Source organism: Melospiza melodia, chromosome 1 (assembly GCF_035770615.1).
Source record: "Melospiza melodia melodia isolate bMelMel2 chromosome 1, bMelMel2.pri, whole genome shotgun sequence".
Lineage (NCBI taxonomy): Eukaryota > Metazoa > Chordata > Aves > Passeriformes > Passerellidae > Melospiza > Melospiza melodia.
The window spans coordinates 154,101,069-154,117,098 of record NC_086194.1 but is presented as its reverse complement, the minus strand read 5'-3'; the positions used below and the strand labels follow the sequence as shown (position 1 = coordinate 154,117,098).

The window sequence follows — 16,030 nt, the reverse complement described above, 5'->3', positions numbered from 1 at the left end:
GACCACGCCGGGCCCGCTCCTGCCCCATCCCCTGCTCCCCGCTTGCTTCCCCGCAGAGCACCGGCGCTACACGTCCCTGCAGCCCCTGGTTTTTGGCCGGGACACTTTGAGGGATATATTATATACAAGCATCATCTTATTATCAAGCCCGAGGCTTTTGTGGAGCGCAGCTGCTGGCGGTGCCCGCAGCGCGGTGTGGAACGCAGAGCCGCCCGTCACCCCTGCACTGCCTCACCTTACGCCTTATCTCTTATAGCCCATCTTCGGAACGGGCTCTCGTGGCTTTCCTGGGAAACATCTCCCCAAAGTGACTGTGCTGATGGGGGAGGCAGCCAAAACGACGGTGCAGACGTGTCCTGACAGACCGCAAGTTTCCTTCATGGAGACAACGCAAGTGTCGCCAGAGCCCGCCCTAAGGATGCAACAGGGAGTGTGTGCCCCTCACGGCACGGCCGGCCCTGCTCCTGCCCCTGCCCTCGCTGGGGAGGGCTCCCGGGGCCGGGCGGGCGGCTCGGCCCCCGCAGGGACCCCGGCCCGGCCCCGCAGGGACCCCGGCCCGGCCCCGGGCGAGCTCTGAGGCGGCTGAGGCGGCTGAGGCGGGCGGATGGCGGCGGAGCGGGGAGCGGGCCTGCGCATCTTCCGCGATGTGAGTACGGGCACGGAACCCATCCTTCGCACCGGCCACCTGCGAGTGTTTGGGGAGGGGCACCTGGTTTGTTATGTATTGCCTTTTTCTCTTGCCTTTTTTCCTCTCCATACTTCCCCCCTCCCCGCTTTTATTTCTTCTTTTCCTTTTTTTTTTCCCTTTTTTTTTTTTCCGACCTGTTATCTCCTCCCTCGGTGGAAGGGGGTGAAGCCCAGTGAGGCTGTGAATCTTCCCCCTTTCCCTTTCCCTTTCCCTTTCCCTTTCCCTTTCCCCTTCCCCTTGTGCTTCTAATGGCTGCATGTGTGAGTAGAGCAGGTTAGTCTTTGGGGGTGGCTAGAAGAGGCTCTGTCACCATTCTAAACGGGTGAAAACAGTCTAAACAGTCACCTTTCTAAATAAGTTACTTCAAATTTTATTGTTTTTATTGGGGCGGGGGGATGGGGGTGCTTTTCACTAAAGTTTCTCACCCTATAAAAGTTTTTGGGTTTTTTTCCCTAACCATGCAGGTTCTTCCCATCCCTTCAGACCCTGATGAATTTGAGGAGCCCAAGGTCAATGTGCAGAGAATCCTGAGCCCCTCAGCCCTTTGAGGGTGAGCCCAGGGAGGTGTCCTGATGAACATCTGGCCACGCAGCCCCGCGAGGTGCTGTGCTAGGCTGTCCCCAAGGGCATCTTGCAAGGTGCAGCTGTAAAGTTTTCTTGTCCGAATCTGTGCAGCACAGAGTATTTCTTTGTTCCAAGACAAACCGCGGTAAAAGGCAAACTCCCACCCAAAGATCTTCAAAGTATCCCCTGACCTTGGTGAGACCTGCAAATCTTGAGACCAACTCAACCACCAACTCTGATCCGCTTCAGACCAGCTCTAGTATTGACATTATTCCACAAATCAGCTGGAATGGCATAGCCTGTATTAAAGGACTCTTTATCTAGATGTTTTCTCTAATATGCCCACTTCAACTTCCCCAACCTTTCTCTAGTTGCAAGTGAACCTCATCTGCTCATCTCCTGATTTCTCTAGCCTCCACAGAAAATTGTTTAAATAAGACTTTTTATTGACTTTTCCATTCAGTTCAATTTTCATTTTAATTCAAGTGTATATTGAAAATGCAGGGTTTTTCTTTGGTTGGGTTTTTTTGTGGTTTTTTTTTTTTTTTTCTTTTGTCTCAGAGATACCACTTGTAAAAGAAATGGGAGAATTACAGTCATACGTCTCAAAAACAGAAGAGAAATCCAAGTTGTCAGAAAAACATTAAATGCAGCCAGCTCCCCAGTTTAACTCAGCACACTGGATTGGGAAATTGCACAAGGTCAGATTATCTGATAAACTGAAAAGTTTTGATTTCACTAAAGTAGAAAAGATTTAAAAATAAAATTATTTCTTTAATTTTTAGCAATTTCCTTAACCAGTGTCATGTTCATATTTATAGGAAAGCAGATACCTTTCACAAACCCACAAATAGGAGGAGGCTGTTTCTGTGATTTTCCTCTTATATCTGGAGGAAAACCTTAAATCCAAGCCATGCCTGCTTCAAAGCAGGGACTGGACACTGGGGGCCCTTCTGCTGTGATAAAATATCATGTCACAGATATTTTAGATTTTGGGGGTGTGTAGGTGTGTGATTGCTCCTCAGTGAAGTAGCCCCACCTATATGAACACATTTAAATTAGATCAGGCAGCAAGAGGTTTGTTGTAAGGCTGCACAGAAAGGGCAGCACTGAGGTCCTGATCCCCCTGGGGAATAGAATTGTAGAATGATAAAATGGCATGGTTGGAAGGGATCTTAAAAATCATCCAGTTCTAAAGCCCTGCCATTGGCAGGGACAGCTTCCACTAGACCAGGTTGCTCAGAGCTTCATCCAGCCTGGCCTCAAACTCTGCCATCCACAACCTCCCTGGGCCACCACTACCAGTGCCTTAGCACCCATACAGTAATGATTGTTTTCCTAACATCTAATCTAAACCTAATCTCTTACAGTTTGAAATCATTCCCCATTGTTCTGTCACTAAATGTTCTTATAAATAATCTCTCTCCAGAGAGAGAGACCTAATGAGAGTGATTTATGATTGCTAAAACAACCTCTTCTGTGGTCTTCTGTCAAACTCCCTCTCAAGTGTCTAAAGGATTTTAATATTTGCTTAAGGTTGGGGCAGGGGGGTTAATTAATTAAAACAAATTATATAAAATTTAAATAAGAATTATAAAAATAATAAATACATAAAATAATTGATTTAAAATCAATTTTTAAAATTACTTAAGCAGAAAATTTTACCACTCTTGACCTATGGTTATGGGACATTTCTATTTTATTGAAACTCCACTGCTACATCCCTTCAAAAGTCCAATCCTTATACTGAAAATTGAGTGTATCATTTATTTGTATAAAGAGGGAGGGAAAGTGTCATCTTACTAAGTATATTTCATATTTTATGTGCTGTAAATTTGGTTCAATGCAAAGTTCACCATCAGTGAAGTCCTGGATGTGGATCACAACTCTGTTGGTTTCCCTGCCAACACCACCCTCCACAAAACAATCATGAAGGTGCTCCAAGAGAGCTGGGCACTTGGATCCATCTTGTCTGGTTTCACTTCTAGGAGCAGAGCAGCCATGGCATGTGCTGGAGAAGCTGTTTAAATGCTACTAACATTTTAATAAACCAGAGAATGTTTCCATTGCTGTCAGCTCTCAAAAATATCTGTGCAAAAACATATTTTGAAACACTTCAGTGATATTTGCTGCAGCAATAGAAACTAGGTTTGGAAGATTTGCTTTCTTGCTTTGTCTGCACTTGTGGCAGCATTTCCTGGATGATTCTCCATTGCAGTGACACCGAGTCTGATCCCTTTGTGCCACCCTGATTTACCCTTTGCTTCCTCCACCCACACAAACCAGGAGTCTTTCTCACCACCTCAGGTGCTCAGCACATCCTCCCAGCCATCATTCTTGCTCTACTTCTTTAAGCCACTTCTCTCAAACCTGAATCCAGTATGTATCATGGTAGCCATGTGGTACCAGGTTTTGTGCCTGAACATCATCCTTGTAATCCATAAACAAACCGGAAAATAAAGCTGGTTCTTGCTATGGTCTTGGTTGTCAGTGCACACAGCAACGGAGGAGTTAAAAAAAGCTCAGAGGGACGCATGAAGACGTGTTAATAACTTTAAAATTCTATGCAGCTTTGTGAAAATGTGATGTAGAGCCCAAACTATAAATCTGTACTAAGAAGAACATTGTTTGTTATTAACCCATACAAAAGAAAAAATTGACTCTGTTCTTTCTGTCTCTCTTTTTTTAAGATATTAAGAAGAGCAGACAAGAATGGTAAGATTTCTTGCATGTCTTGCCTCTTTCCTTTGGAAAAAAAGAATCCATCATTAATTCAGCATTTTAAGTCATGTTTTAAACATCCTAACAGGAAAAGCAGACATCCCTCATGTCATTTTATGTTTCCTGCAGATTCAGTGCCATGTATTATGTTGTGTTGTGATCTGATCTTCCCTTCTTTAAGGACAGATCTTATGCTTTCACAATTTGACATTTGTGTTTCATTTGCACTTTGGGTACATGTGAATGTTTTCTAGTGACACTGACTCAAGAAGGTCTGAAATACTTGTAAGAAGCTCCATCTTATCTTTTTTTAACCATCATAGGCTACATCCAGAAATCAGCTTGTTTTTGTATTTTTTCAGTGTGTCAGTTGGAAGAATAAACCCTTGAATTCAATGCACATATTTATACTACGAAGTCATAAGTTTTTTATTAACAAGAGAAGCATTGAACAGTGTCAAGATCACAGATCAGATAGGTTTAACCCTGACAAGTAATTCTGTCCAGTCAATCCTCAGAAAACAGATACTGGGTGCATTCAATAAAGAGAAGGCAAATGGATACCATCGAGAAAATCAGTGATAACTTACAAGGAAGAGCTCTTGGACAGCAAGTGGCTACTGTACAGTTTGGTGGTATAACTGAGCATGTGGAATAACTGTACTGTTGCTGAGAGAGAAATCTCACCTCCACAGCCCACTTCTGTTTGCTATTCCTGCCCCAGCTCATGTGCAGCAACTGGCACTTCCCACAAGACCATGGTAGGCTCCTTCAGAGGGCTCAGGAGCCACAGAATCCATCACTGTGGGAGTTTTTTGGTAGTGTTTTCTTTGTTATCTCCCTCAGTCAGCTAGCTTGCCAGTGGTTTGCATGGGCTGTGATTGTGTAAGGTGAATTCCAGGGTGAGGGCTGGCATGGGAAGAGGAGGAGGACTCCCTGCACCTGCAGTGTGCATCTCTAGCTTTGTTATCTGCCAACCACAGCACAGCTCTGGCATCCCCCTCAGACCTGCTCGTGGGGTTTGGAATAATGAGTGTGCATCTGCCCTGAAGATTGATGAGGGTCAGAGCACGTGGTACAGAGCAGAACTCATCAACACCCTGGAGACCAAAAGAGACCCTGGAGCTTTGTGTCCCTGCCCTGGATTTTGGGCTCGTGCTGTGCCGGCCCTGGTGGATCCACTTTGGTGCTTAGGAGCACTTCAGTCCTCATTTGGGTTTCCCCACAGCTCATTACCATACATTGCTGTGAAAACAGGGGGAACAGCTCCCAGTATTGGGGACAAACCAGAGCAATACAAAACCCAGAGATATTGGTCACTGGTATTCCTACCTGTATACGTTTTTTTACAACATATTACTGGCAGAAAAGTGGCTAAGTTCAGTCACTTCAGTTCTATTAATGTCCATGAACTTAAAATTATTTCAGCTTTTAGGCTTTAATTGTGTTTGCTCAACCATCAGTTGCCCATGGGACTTCCACTTTTTTTATCTAGCAATGCACAAGCTTGTGCCACATTGATAGGGAGATTTGTTTCAAGGCTGTGAAGTTAAGTTCATTTTCAGCAAGGTTATTGGATATGTGACTACTTACTGAAAATACTCACACTGTTGTCACCATAAATTATTGGTTTTGGTTAATGACTGGTCTACTTACACTTTCAGTGTCTCCTTTCTGTGCTACAGGAAATCAACTATTGGCTTTCAGTAACAAATGCTACATTACTGTCCATGACACAGCCCTGTTAAATTCTCTTGTATACTTTTAATAGAACCTCCTCTGCTGTATTCATTCATTTTGTGAGATTAAAATACCCTCAGAGAAAATATCATCAAAAACTTTACTAGATTCTTGCTAGACAGCAAGGAAAAAAATATATTAAAAAAAAAAGTGGATGGAGCTGATAAGTAGGAGTATTGTATAAGCATTTTTACTATGAATTCGTGGACTGTGGGACTTCAGGTAAGCCTTCCACCACAAGGAAAGATATATATTCTTGCAAAGGCAGTATAAAATGAAAGATCAAAAGAGCCAAGACATTCTACTGAACTGCTGGTACTCAAAATTGCTACAATAATTTATGGCATTTGTGGTCAATTAAGAAAGTCCTTTAGCAAACAGCCATGTGAATGAAGTCATGCAAATGGCTTCTTTCTTTGCCAGCCCAGGTACATATATCACTCTGTTATTGTCCTATTTCTGGAAATATCAACTATGCAGAGATTCCATGAGAGGATCAGCTTCATAAACTCTCTCTTTAGTTCTTATTTCATGGCTCTGCTTTTTGTGGAGCTGATCCACATGTCTCCCATAAATGAAAAGGTCATATGATTTTTTTTGAAGGGAGAACAAGGCACAGGGAAGGATTTTAAAGAACTATATGGTTCATAATATTGACAGAAGAAACAGAAAATCCTGAGGGGGGAAAAAAGCAATTTCATAAAGGTGAGATGCTGCACATTGACCTTTTTGGAAAGGAGATGTTTCAGGTCTGTATGTCAAAATGAAATTTTGGTAAGGTTTACTTTATAGAACCCCACAGACTCAAAGGAAAGCATGTGGATTTCACACAGAACTAATTTGGGGGAAAAAAATCCAGCTAAAAGGAAAAATCTTCATTTGTTTAATTTCTTTTGCTATTTAAAACAAAATCAAATTCATTAAATTCCTCACAAAAAATAAAATTTTGTCCTTAGCCTGCAATGGAGGGAGCGAAGAAAAAATGGGAAACTGGAACTGCCAAATGCAATCTTTTCTAACCCCCCCAAAAAAATTCACTTCCCTCATCTCTCAAGAAACAGTGGTTGCCTCACACACATATGAATGTAGCACCTGCATGTGCTTGTCTGCATGAGGTGTTTCTCTAATATCCCCTGATATGCCAGGAGGGACGTGGGGCACCCCATCAGCCTTGCAGTGAAATGATATCAGTTGTTGGTGAATGTCACCCAGGGGCCTCTTGTGACCATGCAGCTGTGACATGTGCCCAATTAGAATTGCCTCCTGCCAGAATTCCCTCCTCTTAGCACAGGAATGGAATTTCAAATACATATTACATTGCAGAAGTCCAATCACAAACAGTCTGACTGTCAAATAGATGGGGGGGGAAAAAAGGTAATATTGTACTGAGAATGCAACCCTTAATCTTGCAAGAGTAACAAGGGGAAGGCGCCTTGACGCTGATGGTTCAACACTGATGGTTCAACACAGTCCAAAGTCAAGGAGCACCACAAAATAACTAGAGAAAAGTGCCCTGCCTTTGCTGGCATCATGGTGGGGGTCATTTCTCTTCCCATCCCACTGGGGAAGAGGACCATTGCCTTTGCCTTTCACCAGAGTCTGTCTATCATCTCCAGCTCTGGATCTCCTCTCCTGCTCTGGAAACTTGGCATGCTCTGGCGTTTGAGACTTCTCTTGGCACTTTTCAGTGTCCATCCAGTCAAACCTGCAGGGAGTGACTCCTAGCCCTGTCCCCCAGGGGGAGTAGCTCTCAGCTGTCTCTCTCCTCCAGAAAATTCAAATTGGTATTTGATTATGGCCTTAACAAAGGCCATAACTTAACAGCTCCTGTCCCCAAGCTCTTGGATGCCTCTAGGCCCTAAGGAGGGCAACTCTAATATGACAGGTTTGGAAAAGGTGGTTTGTATATAGATGTTTTCATTGATTTGCAGATACAAGTCAGCTGTTAAGAAAAAGCACTGAGTGAAACTATACCTCAAACACTCTTAAAGCTCCTAAGAGGAAGATATTTAAAAACATCATTGGTAATATCTGCCACAGAAGCAGACATTTTCGTAAAAAGCCAAAAAGCCTGAACCGTAAGGAACACTGTGAACAGCTTGCTTCAGGCATGACTGCAAACAAATGAGGGAAAATTTTAAAAACTGACTAAACAAAAGAAGACTAAAGCTCCATACATTGATGAACCTGAATATCAAACAACCAGCAGACTTGCAGCAGCATCTTATTGATGTCGGAATCACTGCATTTATGTCTGGTTTAATTTTTTTTCTCTGACATTTCAAACAAGCACTCACTGAAAGCTTTTCCCCCGTAATATATATATATATATCTTTTTTAATGTATTTGAACTAGGATCTATAAAATGAAAAATAGTCAGATGAGATAATCTTTGAATTCTGTCATATTCAGTACCCCTGATGTCCATGATACAGAGCAGGCACACCAGGCTTTTATATGTAGAATTCTGAAACTGTATAAAATACTGTGATTATATATGCATCATATTGATTACAATAATCTGAGGATTTCAGCCCAGCTCTAAAACCATGCTAACATTGGCGTAACAAAAACTGTGGGTCATAAATAAAGGATTCCTTAAAATAAGGCGAGTGCAGCAGTAGCAACCCGTCCCTTTCACTGGTGTCAGTGACCAAAAGGTTTGATTCACAGATCATAGGCTTTTGAGTGACCAACAAGATTTCCAGAAAATAACCAGAACACCTCTGAAGTGCACCTGTATGATCATCAGGAGGAAATCTTGCAATGCCTACTCCAGAGTCAGCTTTGCAGAGACCAGAATAGAGGTTTTCCTATTCATTATTTATTGACAGCGCCTTTTCAGAATAAACACTGACTTTTCAGGTGAGTCTTCTACCATCTGTGCTGGCTCATGTGTCTGTGGGTGAGCTCTGGCAAGGTGAAAGCTGCCTCACTGCAGCAGTCCTCAGACTGGGATTTCTCAGTGGCTCTAGCTAGTTTACCAGAGTGCTGGTTCATACTGTGCCTGAGGATTAAGGGAATATGCCTCTGAGAGGCAGAGAAAGCACTTTGGGAAAGGGATCTCTGGAAGCTTTCCTAAAGTAAACAGTCAGAGGTTGGCCTGCAGGCTCTCAAGATTGCCACTTAGTGGGTTAAACTTTTTTCCTAAGAAAAATTTTGGAGTTATACCAAAGCAAAGAATGCAAAGTCCTTGATTTCAACATTTTTTATCTAGGCCAGTATCTCCTAACCTGTGGCTATAACACCCTGTCATCTCATGAGGTCTTCAGCCACCCCAGAGACTGCCCCAGAAGCTCTGCTCAGTGGCAGCTGCATCAGTGCACAGGCTCTCCCCTCCATATGGTCTGGCCAGAGAGGTCACAGCATGACAGGGTGACGCAGCTCTTGTGTGACCTCCCTGGAGAAAAACAGCAATGTGCAGGAATCCCTTGGGGAAGCTCGATGCACCACGATACCCAGAGGAGTCAGGGCTGAGTGGCCCAAAGTGGCCATGTTTGAGCTAGAGATTTACTGAATGACTTTGCAGAGCACATTTTCTAAACAGAAGCCAGAGGACAGAAATTCTCTGAACTGTAGCATCCCTGATTTAAGCTCCCAAGTTACTCAGTGAAGGGATTAGTAAGGCAAAACCCTTGCTGTACATCCCATGAACTGTCATCATGTTGCTGTTTGCTTCCTGACCATCTGGATCCACTGCAGACATGATCCTGCATCCTGTTCCAGAGCCCAGGCTCAGCCTGGAGTGGGATTCCCCATCCACCCCCCGCATCCTCCAAGTGCTGCATGGCTGGAGTCTGTGCTACAGATCCCCAGAAACATTTCTGTAGAAATAACCTAAACCCTCTCCCTGTTAGCCTTGGAATCACTTGGTTACTTGTGTGAAGCTTTTCTGGCATGAAAGATGGAATAATGGCTCAAAATGCTTATTTCTGATTTTATCAACATACAATATAGATCAGAGTCAGTAAAAGCTTAGTGGACTTGCCCAGACTCTTTAAATTTTCCTGTGCTTTTTCTGATGCAGCCCCCTTATGACTGGGACCTGGTGGATATTATTGGCATGCTCACCTTGGCACACTGAAATTTGTTATTTTGGCAGATCTTTCTTGGTCTGATTCCAGCTTGTGTGCCATATGTTAATAAACCACGTGGGTTTCATCTTTTTGCATCTGGCAATAGTACTCAATAGTAGTCTGTTCAAACCTTTTACAGCAGGTGGGGACTGTCAGTGCCTTCCAAAGGACAGGTCCCCCAGCAGGTCCCCAGGAGCAGGTGAGCTGGGAGGAGTACCCATGTTCACACTGCCTTCCCAGTGTGTTTTCTTCAGCTACACAGGCTCTGTGGCTCACTTGAAACCCTTGAAGGCTTTAGGTTCTAAAAAGGCAGATGGATTCAAAAATCCATAAAGGGCTGTCACAACACCCTCAAGAGAAACTGAGCTCCCATTGAGAATTGTGAGGGCCTGAATGGGTCTGTGTTTTGGCCCTTGGCTTTCCCATGGCAGAAGTGACTTTGAGTACTTTGAGTAATTTCCTAGTCCCTGTTGTACCTTCCTGGTGAATAAATACTTTCTGTCACAGGGAGTTTTTCCATTTATTAATATCATTTGTTGTTATCTCTTCTTCCTTTCCTAATTGTTGGCCTACAGTGACAGAGATCTGTTCTTATTGATCTGTGCTTATAAACAACCTCAATGCCCTGGTAGTGTGCATTCTGCCAGTCTGGAGGCAGGTTTGGTGTGGCCACAGCTCTCTTCACAGAGAGCAGCAGGCACAACTTCCCAAGGATTTTTCCTGGGAAGGCAGTGAGAAACACAGAACGAAGAAGAGAAAACAATTCTTATCTCTATTCACTGCTCCTGCTGTTGCACATGTGGAATGTGTTATGGAGATTGCTTACCTAAAGTGATTTGGTTATTGGACACCGGTGAAGGTTGTTTTGATTCCTTGGCCAGTTGGGTCAAAGCTGTGTCCTGGCTGTCTCTGACAGTCACAAATTTTTCTGTAGTATAGTATAGTATAGTATAGTATAGTATAGTATAGTATAGTATAGTATAGTATAGTATAGTATAGTATAGTATAGTATAGTATAGTATAGTATCCCCTTGGTATAGTTTTAATGTAGTATTAGTGTAATATAGTATCATTTAATAAAGCAAATTTTTCAGCATTCTGAATCATGGAGTCAGAGCACATTATTCCCAGCATCAGGGACTCCCTACAACAATAGTTTGGCACTGTCTGATTGGGCCAAAACAGCTCTGAGGGCTCAGTTATCCAAATCACATCCTTCTAAGGTAAACCCCAGGATGAGCTTCAGCCAAGAGTGGTTCTCTACCTCTGATTGCCAAAAACTCCTACATGTGGCTCTTCCAAGTTCCATAAGTGCTAGGGCTACCATTCAGCCATATGAGCTCCATCTGATGTGGCTCCTGCTATGAAAAAACTCTTTTTAAACTACTTAGAAAGGCTCACAATCCTAACAGGATGCCCAAAATAGGGGAGAGTGGAAGTGGTTTAGTTGTCCTCCAGCATTCGCTGGCATCTCTGTGAGACATCCTTCTTCTCCACATCACTGTAATTTCCTTCACCAGCTATAGTCTTACCATTTGCCATTATCTTTGTGCACACAGTCTCCAAATACCTCTGTGCCCTTGTCCATTATTTGCTCGATACATTTTAGCTTGCTGAAATCACCTTTCAACTGAGACACTGTGTGTGATTTTCCTCTGTCAGATATGCTGTTCTCTACTGAAGGCATCAGCTATCTAAAGAATATCCTGGAGATTATATTAGCATTTCTGCAGCCAACTGGCTGGGGGATATCCCTTGGACATATTTTACACAGAAAGACATCTACTCAATAGACAGGTGAATGTTACTGAAATAAATGTGAGAATGCAATTGTAACGTGGACGAAGGCTCCTGTAAACCACTGTGTGATTTGTTTCTAAATTTGCAATTGCAATGTGGGGAAATTTATTTTATTGCTTATATTTTCATTTTATTTACTTGTCTGCCATTTGAGAGACATAGGAGAACGGGTGATTGTGCCTGCTTGTGAAGAAGCCCTTCTTTTGAAAGATGTCAGAGAAGACAGACAAAAGCAAGCAGGTCTTGCAAAACAGCTTCTTAAATAACATTGCCAAGGCAAATACAGCTGAAGGTTGATTTCCCTGATGGATGCATAGCTTCAGAGAAGTTTATTTCATTACTCATCCTTCCCCTGTCACTTTGCCAGTGGCAAGGATTGAAGAATCTCTAATAGAGGTTTCTGCTCAGCACTTAAACCAGATAGCATTTATCTGGGCACTCCAATGGCACTGAGGTGCGCCCAGGGCAGTGGTGCTAAGGACACATGACACAGCCTTTAAAATAAAAGCTATTCTTGACAATAAAAGCTATTCTTGATAGTTGAGGGGGGAAAAAACTAAACTGTCTAGGCAAATGCATCTTCAGTTTAACAGCACAGGAAGCATTTGTTCAGTGTTGGGTCTGAGCTTCATGTGGGCACTGAGGAAGCACAAGGATGGCCACTGGCAATGAAACTTGCCCTAGCTGCTCTGGCAAAACAGTTACACAAAATCAGAGAAATGCTCTGGATAATCAGAGCTGGTTTTTGGTAAAAGTAACTCTATGAAGTCTGTAAGTACCAAATAGGTTCAAAAAGTCCTTGTGTTTTGCCAGAAACAATCTCAGTGATTTGTGACTCAATGTCAATAACATTCAGAATGTTATTAAGAATAAACAGCAATGAACCAAAAGGCAATGTCTGCTCTTGGATGACAAAAAAATAAAGAAAATAACTAAAGTACCCAGTCTGTTGGTGGATCAGTGATTTTCTGGATTGAGATAAAGCCAATGATCCTGAAGGACTGAAACAGACTTGTTTTGTATTTACCCCAGGCTGTTCTATGGGTAAACTCGTGTGTTTATCTCAGGAAAGTTGCCAGAAGTCACTGAGTATTCTCAGTCACAAGTATTCTTGAGTGTGTGTATAACTTGCATGCAAATCAGCCTTCCCAGCAAAGGATAAAGCTGCAGAGGTAGTTTGATTAAGCAATTGATTGTATCTGTAAGAGCCAAAGGAAGCTCATCTGTGAGAACACTCAGCTCAACACACTCAATATTTGATATTCCTTTTCTGTAACCAGAGCCAAATGGCAAATGTGTTTAGATTCTCAGCTAGGTAATCATTGCAGTTTTGTGCCTTCTTGGTTTCTGGCTCTTAAAGATCTTGACATTTTATTTTGATTGTAATGATGATCATCTCCAGCTACACTCTATCTTTTCATATTAAACATTTCAAAATGGTTTTGTTGAAACAGACATTTAATTTGTACAATTTGAAACCTCTTCACGATATCTGAAGCCATATATTCCAGACAAATTATGAAATAATAGCAAGTAAAAGAAGGAGGAAACTTGTCAGCTCTACTCTTCAAATCTGCCTGCTGTAGTACAGCATGTAGTCACAGGAATTAGATACTGCCTTTATAATAGATTCTTCACACTATAAAATGAAGTCATAATGCACTGTAGATTAGTCTGATGCTTAGAACATCTTAGTCTTATCCTCTACAGTTTATTTTTGTGCCCTGTGAGGAATTCAGTATGTTACTGAGGGAAAGAAAGAAACATGTGAACTTACATTTAGTGCTGCCCAAAAAAGTTGTGAAGTGTTAGGCTATAAAAACATTCTTTATGCTTCATGCAAAGGCTCAATCAATTTAGATAAATCATTACTTAAGTACAATTTAATCTTTGAGATTTCTTCTAAATAACAGGAAAAGGTTTATCTTTATTTGACTTTTGTTTGCTGATTATCATCCTTGCATTTAAAATAGAAAATTTCTACATTTAAGCTAAAGACCTAGAGGCTTTTAATACTTTCCTCTTTTACTGCATGAAATAAACAAGAAAAAACGTGAATGAAATTAAGTCAATTTCCATTTCTTCATCGTTTCAGATGATGGAAAACTGTCCTTTGATGAATTCAAAGCTTACTTTGCTGATGGAGTTCTGAGTGGAGAAGAACTGCATGAGCTTTTTCACACCATTGATAAACAAAATACTGAGTAAGTGCCCCCTTCTTACAATTCCAGTGCCACTTTCTGCACCTGCAAATGGAAAACAGACCTCAGGCTGATTTTAGGAAACAAGTTTATGTAGAAAGTTTCTTAAAGGAAGCCAGGCTGTGTCATATGACTATAAACTGTATAAGCGAAGAGTTTTGAAAACTCATTGAAATATTTGCATATTTCAATAGATGTGATTTGGGTACTGAGAACACAGGGTGGAAATTTGATGCTTTCTGCATTCCCCCACCATTGAAAGCAAAGGCCTCCTTCAGGCTTAACTGTGAATTCCTCAATTCTCAATTCCACTGAGTCATACTGAGATGAATACTTGGAGCAGATGTTGAGACGGAAATAAAATAAATGAAGCAATTCTATATAGTAAAGAGTTGTGCTGGTGTGTCCTTGGGATATTCCCATTATGGTTGGGTTTAACAAGGCCAAGGGGAAATAAGCTGACAGGAACTTCATGAAGTTCAGCAAGGAGAAGTGCAAAGTCCTGCTTCTGGGGAGAAGCAAACCCCAGGTTTTGTGGGAAATGGAATCAAATTAAATGTAGTAGAGTTCACAAGATTTTAGAGTTTTTACCAAAATAATGTCCTGAAGTAAGCAGAAGAAATGGTACTCAATCTGTTGGACTTGTGGGGAATAAAAAATACTACAGAATTTATGAGGTATTAAGGGATGGGGTGATGGAGACAAGGAGGTCGAGTCACCACCCTGGAGGTATTTGGGGGATTTGGCAATGCTGGGTTAACGGTTGGACTCAATGGTTTTAGAGGTCTGTTCTAACCCAAACAATTCTATGATTCTGTGGTTCTATGCACCAATAAGTGCTGGGGCCCACTCAGCTTCAAAACAGCTTGGCAGAAAAGGATATTGGGTGGACACCAAATTGAACATGAGCTAACAATGTGCCCTTATGGCCAAGAAGGTCAATGAATGCCCCAGAGTCAAAAACTCATTTCAGAGCCAGACTCATTCCCACAGCTTTGGACTTCCTCATATGTACCACATATCTGTGTAAGTGGTTTTATTTTACCATAATTCCATTTGTCTGCAAGCATCCTGATAAAGGCAGAAATTCTTGATACTAAGCAAGATTTCTAAGAAAAAATACATCTATATTTCCTTCCTTTTTATTTGTGAAACTTTTTAAATTAATGTATTATTATTATTGTTGTTGTTGTTGTTGTTTTTATTGTTATTACACCGTTTTCTCTTTAACAGGGAATATATAAATCTAAAAAATATGTAGAAAAATGAGGATAACATTATGCTTTTCCTCCTGGTAGATAGGCACACCTGAAGAATTGGTGCAATTGTTGAATGCTGCTGCTATTAATTGAAAATAGGTAATTAAACTGTCATGGCAGCCATCTGAGAGAGAGATAATTTTCACTGTCCAGAGAAAGCCTGGCAAAAATCTGAGCACAAAAGTTTCAGAGTCAATGCTGTGAAGAGTTCAGTTTTCATGTATTTCAGGGAATGGAGCAGGTGGAAGATTAAGACAAGCTACTAAATTACCTTTTTGAACCAGAAGAAAGGGTGCTCTGTATTGATGGATTAACATTTGTTACAGGAGGAGGAGAATCTAGATATGGGTAAGAAAATGTACTTGAGACTTGGATTTAAAACAGCAACAAGAAGCTTTTTGAGTGTTTTTTTCATGGAGTCTTGAACTGATAAAAGGCTTTAGGGTGACTTTGCAGCTGAAAAGTATTATACCATACTTGATATATAACAGAGGCAAATACATTTTAAAAGCTTTCCCCTACCCCTTTGCAAGCTTTTGAGGAAACCTGTCAGCAAGGTGTCACAGGCCAAATATCAGATGGATATAGCAAAGAGAGATAGCTTGGCCAGTATAATATAATTTCCTTGTTAACATAACTTTCAAAAAGAAAAAAAAAAATCACATGAAGCAGATATGATGAAGCAAAAACTTTACTCACTGGCATTTCCTGAAAAGGGCAAGTTATGGTAACATGCCTCAAATTAATGAGCTAGCTGAGAAAAGTAGCAAAATGTTCATTGAACCTTGGAAAGTGTTTTAACGTAAGCATTAGGAGAATCATGTACATATCAAACAATCCCCAAACCACCTATTTTAAGACAGTTTCACTTCCAAATTATCCAGGGGAATGAAATGAAAATTATCAGAAGTATTTTATGGCTAGTTTTCAGGAGGGGAGGGCAAAGAATTCTGCTCAATTTTGTACCTAGTGGGAGAAGAT

At 41.5% G+C, this 16,030-nt stretch overlaps 1 protein-coding gene across 1 annotated transcript in view; it reads left to right on the top strand.

The window, feature by feature from the left end:
• The first annotated feature begins 604 nt into the window (after positions 1-604).
• Positions 605-16,030, top strand: part of NECAB1 (N-terminal EF-hand calcium binding protein 1) — a 53,396-nt gene continuing 37,970 nt past the window's right edge. The window contains exons 1-3 of the mRNA XM_063151794.1: positions 605-712; positions 3,943-3,967; positions 13,685-13,793. Of these exons, the coding sequence (XP_063007864.1) occupies positions 605-712; positions 3,943-3,967; positions 13,685-13,793 (242 nt within the window). The remainder of the gene's footprint in view (positions 713-3,942; positions 3,968-13,684; positions 13,794-16,030) is intronic.